A 13,905-nucleotide genomic window follows, 5' to 3' on the forward strand; every position below is an offset into this window, starting at 1 on the left:
ACATCTGAGAAAGTTACTGTGGGGACGCCTGTGCTCCGCATACAATGTCCTTTGCCTGCATGTCTGTGCTGTACTATTTTTAGTTCTTCCTTTCTAAAAACTGTGATAAAATACACAGAACAAGTGCCACCTTAACCACGTGCCAGTGGACAGTGAGGGCATCAGATCCGCCCACACTGTTGCTCGGCACCTCCCCCTCCCGCCCTCTCCCTCCTGTGAACCCAAAAGACACTAACGCCCCCCCCCCCCCCCCCCCCAGCCACAGGTTCCTTTTAACATCCTGAATGAGAAAAAAGGCTGTCTTGGGGACAGCCTGGTTTTCTCAAGATCTTTCTTGGTCTTCTTGGCAGCAAAGACTCAGAAGTCAATTTAGCTGAACAACAAACAGTCTTTTTGTTAGAATGCCTGATGTTTCCTCCACCTGGCTTTCTGGTCCTTTTGAAACAAAACCACCCATCACCCGTTTCTCACTTCCATCCTCAGAAAGGCTTCCTGGACGTAAATGCTCAGACTAACTCACACCACGCAGGCCGTGCCCAGGGCATCACGGTGAGGAGTAAAGGGTACCAGGGCGACGGCCTTGCCTGTACCCCCTGCCACACCGCTCCACCTGGGCAGACGGTGTTCCCGTTGCCTCCCGTTGCTCAGGGCCTGGGGCGGGAAGGTGTCTGGGGCTCCCTCCACTGCCCGCTGCTGCCCTGTCCATGCTGGGGAGCTGGGTCGGGGCAGGTCCTTGTGTGACCCTCCCAGAAAGGCTGCGTTCCTTAGGGTATGGGGACAGGCACCACAGGCTGCCTGTGTCCTGCCAGGGGGCTCAAGCCCTCCATTCCCTTAACTCATCTCCAGGCCTGAACCTAGCCGGCTCCTCAGGGGAACGTGAGCTCTCTGGGATGAGGGTCTCGGCCCTACCCTGGGAAGGCCCCCTTCTGCTCTGTCTCGGGCACTAGCTTCACCCCCACACTGAATCTCGGCTCAGGTCTGCACCCCACCCACTCCACCCCCCACTGCAGTCACAGTGTTGAGTTTGGGGCATAAGTGACCACCACTGCCTCCCTGCCCTGGAGGCAGGAACAGAACCTCACGGGACACAGGCACAGGCAGACTGAAAATCTATCGGGTCCCCTGTTTGCAAGCACTGCCTCCAGGGGCTGCCACCCTGTTAGTTCATGTGCCGTCTACGTGATGGGATATCTGCAAACAAGTCGGCGTTCATGCCACATCCACCCAGAGGAAGACGAGAAGCCACCCAGGACTGGATGAGATGCGGTAACTAAACTTAAGCACGAGCCACGATGTTTTCCTGTCAGCAAAGCACATCACGGGGCAAGTGGCAAAATCTGAGTGAGGCGCGTAAACGAGATGTACGGACAGGACTTTCCCGATTTTGACAATGTCTTTGTTTTTAGAAACACACACCAAAGAGCTCAGGGGTAGAGGTGTCGCACCCAAAACTGCCACTCAAGGGGTCCGGACGCATGAGCACACAGACACACAAGGAGAGCGACTGCAGTAAAACACTAACATGTGGGAAGTCGGGGTGAAGGACAGCCACAAACTCCTTCAACTCCTCTCGCAGTCTGTTCAAGTTTGAAGTTATGCAAAAAGAAAGAGAGAAAAAGGAAAGAGAAAATTAAGGGAAGGGAAACACTTTTGTGGCCCACAGCCTGGCCTTGTGACTGCTGACCTCTGCCCCTGCCCCTGCCCACCCCCGTCCCGCCCCAAGCCACCAACGCCAAGGGTTTGTAGCCGCACTCCCACCGGCCTTCGCAGGGAGCTGGCCTCGAGCTCAGGTGCTCCTGTTGGCTGACCCGAGTCCTTGGTCTGCAGCAGAACCAACCTACTTGCCTTGGGTTTGCAGACCACTGACCTTGAGGGTGAAGGACGATACGGCCTGACCACACTCGAAAACACCTGCCACGGATGCCAGCAGGTCCATCCAGGGTCACGGCGACACAGAACCCACCGCCTGGGCACTGCTTCTCCTGCACGCAGCCCCCTCCCCATTCCCCACACTTTCCCCTTAAAAACCCACCCGCTTCGCCTGGACGGGGAAGATGGCCTTGGAGACATTAGCCTGCCCTCTTCCCAGGTTGCCAGCTTCCTGAGTAAAGTGACCTCTCTTTTCCCACCATCACTCGTCTCTCGAGTGTTGATTTTCCAGCGGACAGCAGCCGAGCCTGAGGTCAGAACCAGTTCTGTCCAGTTATAGGTTGTCTGCTGGGCATCACAGGACCTCACTGCCCCCCACCCCAGGACCTAGGCCCAACCCCAGGGCCACGAAGGCACACATCAACCCTGACTCGCCCTTGCCGGGTCTCTCCACACACCGCCCCCTTCCTCCAAACCGTGAGGCCTCCAACTCAGTCCACCCACTTAACCAGAGCGTGTGCCGTGGAGCACCTGCATCCCCCAGCACCAGCCCATCCCGGAGCCCAGAGTGTAGAAGGGAGAACAGACCCTCTTAGTGGAAGCAGATCGGCCCGTTTACTGGTGCCCTGGCCCCCAAACCCCCAGGGACTTGTCCCGTGAACAGCAGCCCTTCACCTCTCCCTGATTCCCTCTCCTCAACCAGCTCCACCTCCTCAGGACCTGAAACCACGAGAGGCTTTCCATGAAGGAAACCCCAGGGGATTGCCCGTCTCCATAGCCAATCAGGTCACCCACCTCCCACCACAGTGCCAGAGCCTCTGGTGACATGGCCAGTCCCACTTACTAATCCTTCCATTCTCTACAAACCACAAAAAAAATCAACCGTAACGACTATCTTAAAAATGGGCACCAGGACAATCCTGAAATCTGGAAGGCTTGACAAGGGCCGTCTGAACAATGCCAGAGAGACGGCCTAGGAGGGGCGAGGACCAGGATGGAGACCAGGTGCAGAGGGCGGCCACGGTGCATCCCAGGTTGCGTGCACGGATGGCCAGGGAGGCCCCAGCACCACAGCGCCTCGTCCTGCTCCGAGTGCGGCCGTTCCGTCCAGGTCAGCCGCATAAGCCTCAGGTGAGGCAGGCAGCATCCGCTGAGGTAAAGGCCACACACCAATTTAAACTTGGAAGAGAGAAGTACAATCGAACAAATTTATTCTTGCTAATTTGATCTCAGAGCAGCCGAAGTCTTCACCTCTAATGTTTGGCTACATAAGGTCTGTATTAATAAAAACAGGTCCATAAATGAACTTTCCATTCGAGAAACCAGAAGCTTCCAAACGAAGATCTAGTCTCTCCCACGAGCTAATTTTCAAAGCAGGTAAAGGGAAGAGCCTGAAGGAGAGGCTTCTAAATTAGTTACTGGCCTTCAAGCCTGTGAGGAGCTTAAGAAACGTCAGGAAACAAACACTCGGCTACGGCTGTGTCCTCCATCTTGTTCCTTGAGGGTGAGGAACAGGAGAACTGGTGGCCAGGAAGGAAAACGCAGAGGGCTGGGCCCCAAGGTTGCCAACAGGGGTAGGGTCCATATGTGCACTGTGCCTGCCTACTGCAAACACCCTGGGAGAGACTGGCAAATGGGGACTGTCTCCACCACTAGGAAGCAGGGCTGCTGGGAGAAAGGGGCCATAATATCTCTGTAGGGAAGGAGGGAGGTGCTCCCAGGATGATGGAGAACTGTCAGAAGAACAGAGGCCAGCCTGACACGACCCCAGCAGGTGACCACAAAGCACCAGATCTAGTCTGCCAATAGTGGACTAGGGGCCACAGAAAAAGACAGAAGCTGTGAGTCTGCTGAGGCTGATGGAATGTTTAAACTGAGTGCCTCCCACAAAATGGGACAGAGCAGCCCCACAGGAGCCCTGCGAACATCTGCCTCTCCAAGTGGCCAGGGTGCAGGCACACAGCCCAGACAAGACCACCGCAACAGAGGGATGGCCAGTGTTTGGTGGAAAAACCAATCGGACTGGTCACCTCCAAACACAAAGAGAAAATCTTAAATGGACCCTGAAGTTCACACAGAAAGAAGGTATGATGTTGATTGTGATGACTGTATTAGAAAATGTCCTGATTTGTTAGACGGTCACACTGAAGTATGTGGGTTTAAAAAAAAAGCTCTATTTTGGCCCCAACCACCACCTCCCATTCTGCAACCACCAGCTTCTTCTCTGTATATAGGAATCTGTTTGTTTGCCATGAGCACGGAGTCCTGTAAAACTGCTGAATCAATGTGTTGTATGCCTGAAACTAACATAACGTTATATATCAGTTACACTTCGATAAAAAAAAATCGAACTCTTCAAAAAAAAAAAAACAAAAAAAACAACTCTTTGTATTGTCCTTGCAACCTTTTCCCAAGTTGAAAATTGGTTCAAAAAAACCCTCAAAAACCTACTGAATCTAATTCAGGTATGCATGCCAACTCAAATTAACTCCCAGACACCAACAATGTCCACACAGACTTAAGGGGGCCGTCAGCTGAGGGCATGGAAGCATGCAGCACCCCAATCCGGCTTTCAATCCTTCTCCAAGGACAGGAGCCAGCCCCCTGGAGAGGGCAGGGTCCAGGGCTAATCTTGTGGGGGCCAGAAAGCAAGAATATGCTGGAGGCACAGACGACACAAGGGCCCACAGAATGAGCACTCCAAAGCCTGACCTGGAACATCTGAGTAACCAAATCAACCACACATCAAGTTATAACCCCAGGAATTAAAACAGATAACCTCAAGTCCACACTGATCTACACGTGATTAAATACATGCAGGGAGAGATATGTTTTCCCTACAGAGCTCCAAACAATACATAATATGTACAGCCTTCAAAATCTTTAAGATTGAGAGGATAAAGTACATTTAAAATCATTATGGTTATTTCCAAAAAATACATGTTCACCAAATACACCTGTTCTGCACACAGACCACCCAGGATCAGTTCAAACCCACGCCATGCTGCCTCAGACTGTGTCCCCACAACACACACGACTGTGGGGGGGGGGGGGGGGCAGCCACACCTAACCTACCGTAGGACGCAGCACAGCACCGTGAGATGGGTGGGCACGCTGGCCGGGTTGAGCATGGCTGGCGTGTCCGACCTCATGCAGGCCAGGAAGGCCCTCATCCTGCGGTTCTTGTCCTCCACTGCCTTCCCCAGCCACAGCCGCTTCAGGTTGGGGCAGGTCCACTCCCTGAAGGCCAGCGCTTCCACCAGTTCCGGCGTCTGCGGAGACTTCCCTTTGTAAGCTGCCCACTCTTTGATGATCACGGGGGGAACTGGAGGGGAAGAGCAGAGGAAGACCATTTACACCCCGGCTCAGCCACTGGAGGCCGAACAAAACCAACCCTCCAGTAATCACAGTCTGAAGGTGCCACTGCTCACACACCAACGCATTCTCTCATCAGCAAGCCACCGGCCACCAGTCCTCAGGTCTAGAACATTCTGTCCCCTACGCACACTTTCGTGGCACATTCGGATTTCCAGTCAGGCTACCGATAAATTTCTTCTCGATCAAATTATGACTTGACTTCCCCATATAACTAATACGTATAAATCAAAGATGTTAGAAAAATTTTATTATTTCAATCCATTAAGTTCTAATAGTAACAACTGGCAAAATTTACAAAAGTATGTGATTATCAACATATCCTGGGAAATCCAATTTAGATAGCTCATCTTCTTCTACATAAACAGATACTTTCACTAATCAGATTTCAGAAATAATTTGCACTTGGTGCCACTTCGTGTAAAGGTCCCCTTCCACAAACGTTGATTAGTAAGCATAAGCTACCCCAGAGTGAGACCCCAAAAGCCTAGCAAGGCGGCAGGAGCAACAGTCAGTGTTCTGAAATCCCAGTGACATCAGCTTACAGTAATTCTATTCAGGAAGACTGAAGACAAAGCATAAAATTCCCCATTTTATCTCAAAACAGGCAAGAAGGTCCAAGTTGATGTAACAGAAACAGCAGTGGCCTCTCATCTACAGTTGCTTTACCACTATTTGAGTTCAGTTAATTCTTAAACCACGACATGCACCATTCCCCACATCATTCTGAATGAAGTCGGAATGAAGCGTGGCAGGAGAGACAGTGCAGACCAGGGAGAGAGCACGTCCCAGCCCCTCTCCTTGGCGCTAAGGGACAAGCCGACGCTGGGCTCGGGGTGTGCGCTACCAGGGAACTAAGGCTCACTTCGGTCCGTGACCGTCAGAACAGAAGCAGGGTGGCGCAGTGACTCCCCGGGCACTTTCCACAAGGCCGTTCTATCCAAATGGCAGCACCCAGGCGGGGCTCATGTTCCCTAAAGTAGTGCCCAAGGCAGACAGGAGACTGAAGGCCCAGACTCTGCCCACCTGCAGCCCCACCCCTCCCACCGGCATAGGGTCCTGCGGGTCGTCGGCAGCTGCCCAGCCCCAGACAAGGCAGGGAAAGTGTGCGCAAGGAGCCCAGGACTCCCACCCCAGGAGCAGGCTGCTGGAGCAGGGGTGCAGGTCAACAAAATTCCCCCAAATCGTCCTCTTACAAAAAAGTTACTGTTTTGTCACAGGGAAAAAAGCCCTTTCATTCACATTTGAGTATCTCAGTGTTTAAATATCAAAGGAAAATCTAAAACACATAAAATGATTGTTTTAAAGTCCATCAAGTCCAAACAGATACACATGTATATATAAATACATGCACCTTTGTATTCATCCTTACTTTTAGATGCCGGCCACACCCCCACGCAGTCCCCACTGCCCAGCCGACCCTGTCCTTGGACTCACAATCTAGCCCCACGCCTGCCAAGCCCCAGCATACTCGGCACACACAGGGCGGCCATCATCGCCACGAGGTCCCCTCTGCCCGACTAGTGTCAGGGGCTGGCAATCGTCAGCTCCAGATAAACAGGCCAAGGTTGGTCACAAAACAAGCCCTTAACCAGCAGGCTGTGTGTCCACTGGTTGATCCACAAAGCTAATTTTCATACCAAAAAAGCAAAAACAAATCTATTTTGTAACATACTCCTTTTTGTGGCAAAGACTTAAAGGCGATGATTAGATTTTATCTTTGGTTGTAGGATTAGCTAATGTAGCTCCTCTCCCTTTCTCCCCACCACACGTGCACGCCTACACCCGTGCACACGTGCGCACACACACACACAGGCTGGCTGCCCAGTGCCCGGTCTCTGATCTGACCCCCTCTGGAGGCGTCCCCACGAAGTCCGTCTCTACCTGCGCCTGTGACCTCCCCTCCATCAGCTCCATCTCCACTGCTTTCTAATACCTTCCATGGTCATCCCACTTTATCAGTTCCTGCTTTCACCTAGAAACACGCCTGGGTGGCTCAGTCGGTGAACCTGATCACGGACTCAGGTCATGATCTCACAGTTCATGGGTTGGAGCCCCGCGTCAGGCTCTGTGCTGACAGCTCGGAGCCTGGAGCCTGCTTCAGATTCTGTGTCTCCTTCTCTCCCTGCCCCTCCCCTGCCCACACTCTGTCTCTGTCTCTCTCTCAAAAATAAACATTAAAAAAGTTAGAAACAGGTTTGGGGAGCACATACTCATTCCTGAGGTCAGAATGCTTATGGTCCAGGCCCCATTAGAGAAGGGGGCTGAGCCAGCTGCTCACGCCCACCTGTCCCCCTCCCCTGGGGGCCCGCCCCCCAGCAGCCCATGCATAGGGCAGGCTCAAAGGGCCCCACATGCGCCTACACCTCCAGGGAGCTGCTGTGCACATGTACTCCCAGCCGGCAGAGGCTTCGGGGAAGTACCGGAGATCCAGGGAACCTGCTCTGCGCCCACCAAGAGGGAGGCAGGAGGGGGCCTTGCTCCCTGTGATGGAGGGTCTCGCATACTCACTTCCTCTCATCTCCACTACTTATGAGCAGCTCAAATCTAGTTTTGGAAATGCATGTCTAATTTAAGAAAATCAAGGTGTAGGAACACAAAACTTTGTTCCAAAAACAAAAGCAAAGCTGTCCTGACTTGCTTTATTTTTAACCTATATGTATCTGTTTTTGGAGATCTTGTATGCCACCACTTACTAGTGGTGAAATCTCCGACGAGAAACCTAACAGACATTTATAGGATACCTTCTATGTACCAAATAGGGGTGGGGGACATGGCTGAGGGGCCAACGCCCATGTGCCACACCACACTCAGGGTCTCCTTAAACCCTGAGGCCCAGCCCTGGGACCAGGATAGGGAAAAGGGCCAAGGACTCCCTTTAACACAGTCTTGATGAGGACACACGAGGCTTGCAGCCATTCACAACCGTGTGAGATCAACTACAGGCTCGTTACCCAGGACTGACTAATTAAAGGCTAGTGCTGATAAAGAATCCCAGGAACATCCATTTCCAGGGTGACAAACGGCTGCCTCTGTGTACACGTATGTGCCACCCCCCCCCCCCCCCAGAATGTGTACAGCCCTCCCCGGCCCCACCCAGGACGGAGGTCTCGGGCTCTGTGACTCCACTCACAGAACAAACAGATGAGAGTGGCCAGCTAACAGTAAGCCATCTGGGCTCTTACGTCTGCAGAAAACACTGGTTATATGGGGACTGCATATGGGGACTGGGGTATTAAGAACACAGTGAGCATACATGTCTGCCATTCAGGCAAGAGCAGTGGGATATAAAAGCATGTCCATGACGACTCCATTTTAGAAAGACATGTTCAAAGATGTGACCTCACGCCCAGAGGTCTGCAAAGCCAGCTGCTATTGGTGAATAAACCCACGCCACCATCAACAAATACCCATCTCGGCTTTTCCACTGACAAAAAAAACTCACCATTTCAGGCAGACTTGAAAACACTCAACATGAGATCATCTTCCTTTGCTTACGCTAGAGCAAAAACCCCAAGGTATCTGTTTTCTGTATTAGTAGAGGCTACTGCACCTCCTTTACAGAAAGTACCTCTGCAAAACACAATTTGGGGACATAAAACACTATTACACCTAAGCTGTCCGTGAGAACCCGTTTCCATCAGACGTTAACCACGGTCCACGGTATCACATATAAACACATGACCACCAGCTATAAATGTTATAATGCCGACTTGGGATCCATCCCAGACCAGGAATAACGAAAATGTTTCATTCTGCAAGCCAATTTCAACCAAGCGGTGGTGGCTGCCTACGAGCCACGAGATGAAGGACATCTCTGAGCTCAGTGCCAGAGCACCGTGAGCGCTGGCCACACCGGCCACCGGCCCAGTGTGCAACACAGGTGCGGCTGAGGGGAAGATGGAGACAAACACCCCCCACGACTGCAACCGGCTGGACCTCTGGTCTCTATACGGGCGTGTGTGCAAATGTGCATCGGGGGCTCGGGGCGGGGGCGGGGGGGTCCTGGTCTACCTGCTGCGCTAACTAAGGTCACAGAAAAACAACAAAACCACACATATATGTAAAAACAAACTCTGGTTCCTTCGCATCAACGCAGATACAGAAAACTGGGCACAATGGCGGCTGTTCCTTCCTTCTCGTGGGACACTGCCATGCGGGGTGGTGGGGTCCAGCTGGCTCTCCACTTCCTCGTGCGAACAGGTGTGGGGGCACCCTCCAGGACTCGTAAGCCACAGACCACACACAATGTGTGGTTACAGACCATGCCCGCAACTATTCCTGTCCTCACTTTCCCCACATACATCATTCCCAGGGCATCAGAAGCTTGGGAGTTCAAGGGCCTATGACAAATACTGCTCTGAAAAAGTGCCCCACAACACTGCCACCGAACACCCCCCTGAACACTGCCACTGAACACTGGCCCACAGCACTGATCCACAGGCTCGGGTACTCAGAGGTCCGTGAGGAAAAGAGTTGGTAATGCTACTTCTGGAAAGCTTCATAAAATAAAGAAATTCAGATTAATATAAACAGCCTTTGTAAAATCATGGAGAAAATGTTTATGATAACCAATTTCCACACATTCTAAAACAGCACACTGACGTTGGCCATATTAAAGTATTTTGTTTTATAATATAATCCATGTGGGGATGCCTGGGTGGCTCAGTCAATTAAGCGTCTGACTTGCTCAGGTCACGATCTTGCAGTCCATGACTTCGAGCTCCACGTCAGGCTCTGTGCTGACAGCTCGGAGCCTGGAGCCTGCTTCGGATTCTGTGTCTCCCCCTCTCTCTCTGCCCCTCCCTGCTCATGTTCTGTCTGCCTGTTTCAAAAGTAAACATTAAAAAATTTTATAATATAACCCGTGTGAACCAATTTAATTTTACTCATTTTTCATCAGCAGTCCCAATTATTTGACACAAAATTTCTATAGCAAATTGGAACACAAAAAAATCCATGTTCCCTTTGGCTTTTCCTGATGATTTATAAAATGGAGACTCTGGGGAAATCCTTTCTAAAATAGTACTCAGGTACATAAACTTGCTTCCTACAGCCACAGATCCATCTCCTGTGTCTGTAATTTACATCCACTTGTTTTCTACAAGCCTGTCTCTATCATTTACTTAATTCTGAGGTCCTGGGGAGTCTTTTACAGAAAACAGAGGCCAGTTTTCGTAAGTGGACAATAATTTTAAACTGTGCACAGCACAGAACTTTACCTCCTGGGTTTTCTCCTCATCAACTACAGCTGAGGAGTCTTGTTACCCTGCAGTCTTTTTGGAACCTGACCCTTTCTTCCAGCCCCTCCTGTTCCCCTTGGCCGGGTGAGGGGCAGCTGAGGGGTGCCGCCAGGAGGCAGCCAGGCCAGAGCCACCAGCAGGCCAGGAGCATCACGCTCCAAGCCTCCAGCCCCCAGCCGGGGCACTGGCCCCAGGCCCAAATCCCAGCAGCCACAGAGGCAGCTCCCTGGTCCCGCCTTGCCCCAGAGCAACTGCGCTGTCCCCATCCAGCACCCGGGGCAAAGCGCTTGTGCCAGGTCTGTGGTCTTCCGCTTGGCCTGCTGGAGGGGCCTAGAGCCCCCGATGGTGACTGCAAGCAGCTTACTGTCCTAATGAACAAGATCCTGATGAATTTCCTAACAGTAACACGATGGAGACCAGGGATGGGCACACAGAAAATAAACTGCCGGCATGTAATTCAGTATGACTTTCACAGGCCAGAGTTTTAGGGACCTGAGAGTGGATGTCCTGTTTTAACCATATGATGACTTTAGAAAGGAAGCTTGGCAAAGTCACACGAGCACTCGTATGTCATGTACACTGTATGGGATGTAGACCGATTGAGAGACCACATTTCCAAACGGATATAGGTCTTAAATGTGACCAGAGCTCAGTAATTCTAAACAACCCTGTAGACTTCCACATGCTCTCGGACTAGTCCTCTGACAACAAAGCCATTCTGGGGAAGCCCAGTGGTCACGGTGAGCCTGCTGAGCCCACACTGGCATGCACAGCATGCTGACACCGTGCTGGATCAGGAGCCTCACCTGCCACAGGAGGCGGGCTCACCTGGGACCCACAGAATGGACGGCGGGACCAGAGGGCATCTGAGAACCAAACCTGCCCCAAAGACCTCACAGCACACAGTGAGTGCTTTCAGAACTCCTGCAAAATGACACTGACCTCATTTCATCCGCAGACAGTCTATGAGTGGCCATAGGTAAAACGGGGTTTTAACAGGCTCCTCTGTCAAAGCTCGCTGACCGGGGCCTCCTGAGCAGCTGCCTCCTTCCAGCACGACCAGCATTATCACCCTCACCTCATCCAGAGTCCCAAGAACTTGCTTCCTAAGGACACTGAGATGTAGTCACTTAGGACACAGCTCAGGCAGGAAGTCCACGGCAGGGGTGTCACCACACTGGCGTTCAGAGTCGGCTGGCATCTAGGAGTGGGCCTCAGGAAACGGTCGTGGCGCAGTGTCAATGAGCCGCGTCAGGTCACCGGTGCACATTCGTCTCCTGCACAAGGTTTGCTCCGAGGGAGCGGACAGTGTTCGGGCTCAGCGCTCACAAAAGCTCTGAAGGACAAAACTCTTCCCTGTGGAGAGCTAGCACTCCAGTTAGCGGGACAGCCGGCAAACAGCAGCACGGATTACCGACATAAGAACCTTCTCCATAGGCTGTTTTCCCTTATTAATACGACCGAGGCATGAAACAAATCCACAGGTCCCCGAAAAGACCAAACAGGCCTGGGTTCCAAAGCTGCTCCTGAGAGAGCGAACTAAGACCTCTCTACTTGTAAACTGAGAGGTCAGATGGACAAACCTCTCCACCTAGAGGTCCACGGTTCTCTGTAACGCACATTAGTCACACACTTGTCTGGGTACCACCGACGTGCCAGGGCTGCCTCAGCTCCACGTAGGCAGGGGCACCCCTCTTTTCCCGCTGCCTCAGTTCGCCACCTGTCCCTACCCAGCCCATCCTCCTGAACAGAAATGTCCACTCTTACCTCACCTTCAGTGGCTTGCCCGTGGTCACTGACGCAGAAGTCAGGACCCACTTTCTTTCGTCACTTGAGCAGAAAGACCGCGGCACGCTCAGCACCAATATCCCCCAGAACGTCCACCGGTCCATGCACCCCCATGCACGAAAGCTTCAGGGCTGGCAGAGCCCATCTGTACCATCCCCCCACCCCCTCCTCTCTTCACTGTCCTAGCCCCGAGCCCTGACCCGTCCTCCCTCCGCAGTGCCAGATCCCACCACATGGGGTGCACACACACCCGGCCTGCAGCACAGTGCGCTGCTCTCTCGCTTATGCCCAGAGGCTGCTGGTTTGTGCGGTGAGCGCTGTCCCGTGCCTCCTGCTCGCCTGCTGCCTGCTCACAGGCCAGCCCGACACCTGCACCGCCCAGCGTCACAACGCACGCACAAGGTGGGGAGCAGTTCTCATTTCCCACCCATCCCCCACACCCACAGCTCACCGGCGGCAGAGAACCCCCAGGAAAGGAGGGGCGCGAGCAGAGAACACCCACCCACCCGGACTGCTCTACAAGGCTGTGGGCACTGCAGAGGGGACCCATCCTGGAGACCACCTGAGGGTCCCAAGCTGTGATCACTGAAAACTTCCAGGGAAGGTGCTAAATAATAGTAAGTGTGTTTCTGGAACAGAAGCAAGTGAGGAAAAGACCGGCTTTTACCACCAAAGTCAAAATGGTGCGCTGGAGCCAAGGACATGGCAGGAAGTGGGGCTGCCCAGGGCTCTGCAGCAGCTGGCAGGCCAGCCCCAGGAGAGAAGCAAGGGGCCTAGGGTGCTCAGGGCTGGTGGACACTGGAGGGGAGGTCACAGCTACGGGGCCCAGGTGGCCGGTGCGGAAAAGTGGCTGACCCTGTGCAAAGTGAGAAAGCAGATGCGTCCACCAGGAACGTCCCGGCCACGCAGAGCCGGCTGACGATGCTCGGTGTCTCCCGTGGCACCTCCAGCCCCAGTCCAAGTGGCAGATGTGTCAGCAGGGGCTGCAGAGCTCAACGGCCATCCTCAAATGGCCTCACTGACAGAGGCTTCATTTTTTTACAGAACCACATTTTGGCACGGTAATCAGAAACAAGACATCAGGATCTACGGATCAAGTTTTCAAAGTTGCCAGAATCTCTCCAGGTTAGAGTCCAAAGGTAAGACCCACTGTCACCTGCGTCCCCGAGTGCCAACCGACTGCAGCACGACCAGGCCCACGCTGCCCCAGTACACACGCAGGGGATTCGTCCCCAGACAGCCTGCGCTGAGGGGATGATCTGGTGACCTACTCTCCACAGCTGAGGGTATTCTTAATTCGGACTGTACATTTTGGAAAACTTTCCTATATTTCCTAAGAAATATACAGTGACTTTTACACTCCCTACGTTAGCAGATAAAATTACCCAGAACAGAAAGGCACAGTTCTCCCCAAGTATTCCACCGGCCCACTCGCTGGAAGATGGAAAACACGCGCTCTGACCTCAGCTTTTGCCAGCATGTCAAGCAGCACCTTGTGTCCCTCCACTCCACTCCCCTCCACCCCAGGGTCGGTCGGGTACAGCCCTGGAGGGAGACCGCTACCAGGACCCTGTCTGCCGCGGGCCATGCGCAGTGCGCAGGTACACGCCACCTGCACAGAAGCAGCTGC

General features: G+C 52.9%; 1 protein-coding gene across 2 annotated transcripts in view; it reads right to left on the reverse strand.

Moving 5' to 3' along the window:
* Window positions 1-13,905, reverse strand: part of FAM120A (family with sequence similarity 120A) — a 96,882-nt gene that overhangs the window by 19,446 nt on the left and 63,531 nt on the right. For both annotated transcript variants that reach the window (XM_047829688.1, XM_047829687.1), the window contains exon 11: window positions 4,945-5,194. In XM_047829688.1, coding sequence (XP_047685644.1) covers window positions 4,945-5,194 — 250 coding nt within the window. The remainder of the gene's footprint in view (window positions 1-4,944; window positions 5,195-13,905) is intronic.

This window comes from Prionailurus viverrinus, chromosome D4, assembly GCF_022837055.1.
Source record: "Prionailurus viverrinus isolate Anna chromosome D4, UM_Priviv_1.0, whole genome shotgun sequence".
NCBI classification, from domain to species: Eukaryota; Metazoa; Chordata; class Mammalia; order Carnivora; family Felidae; genus Prionailurus; species Prionailurus viverrinus.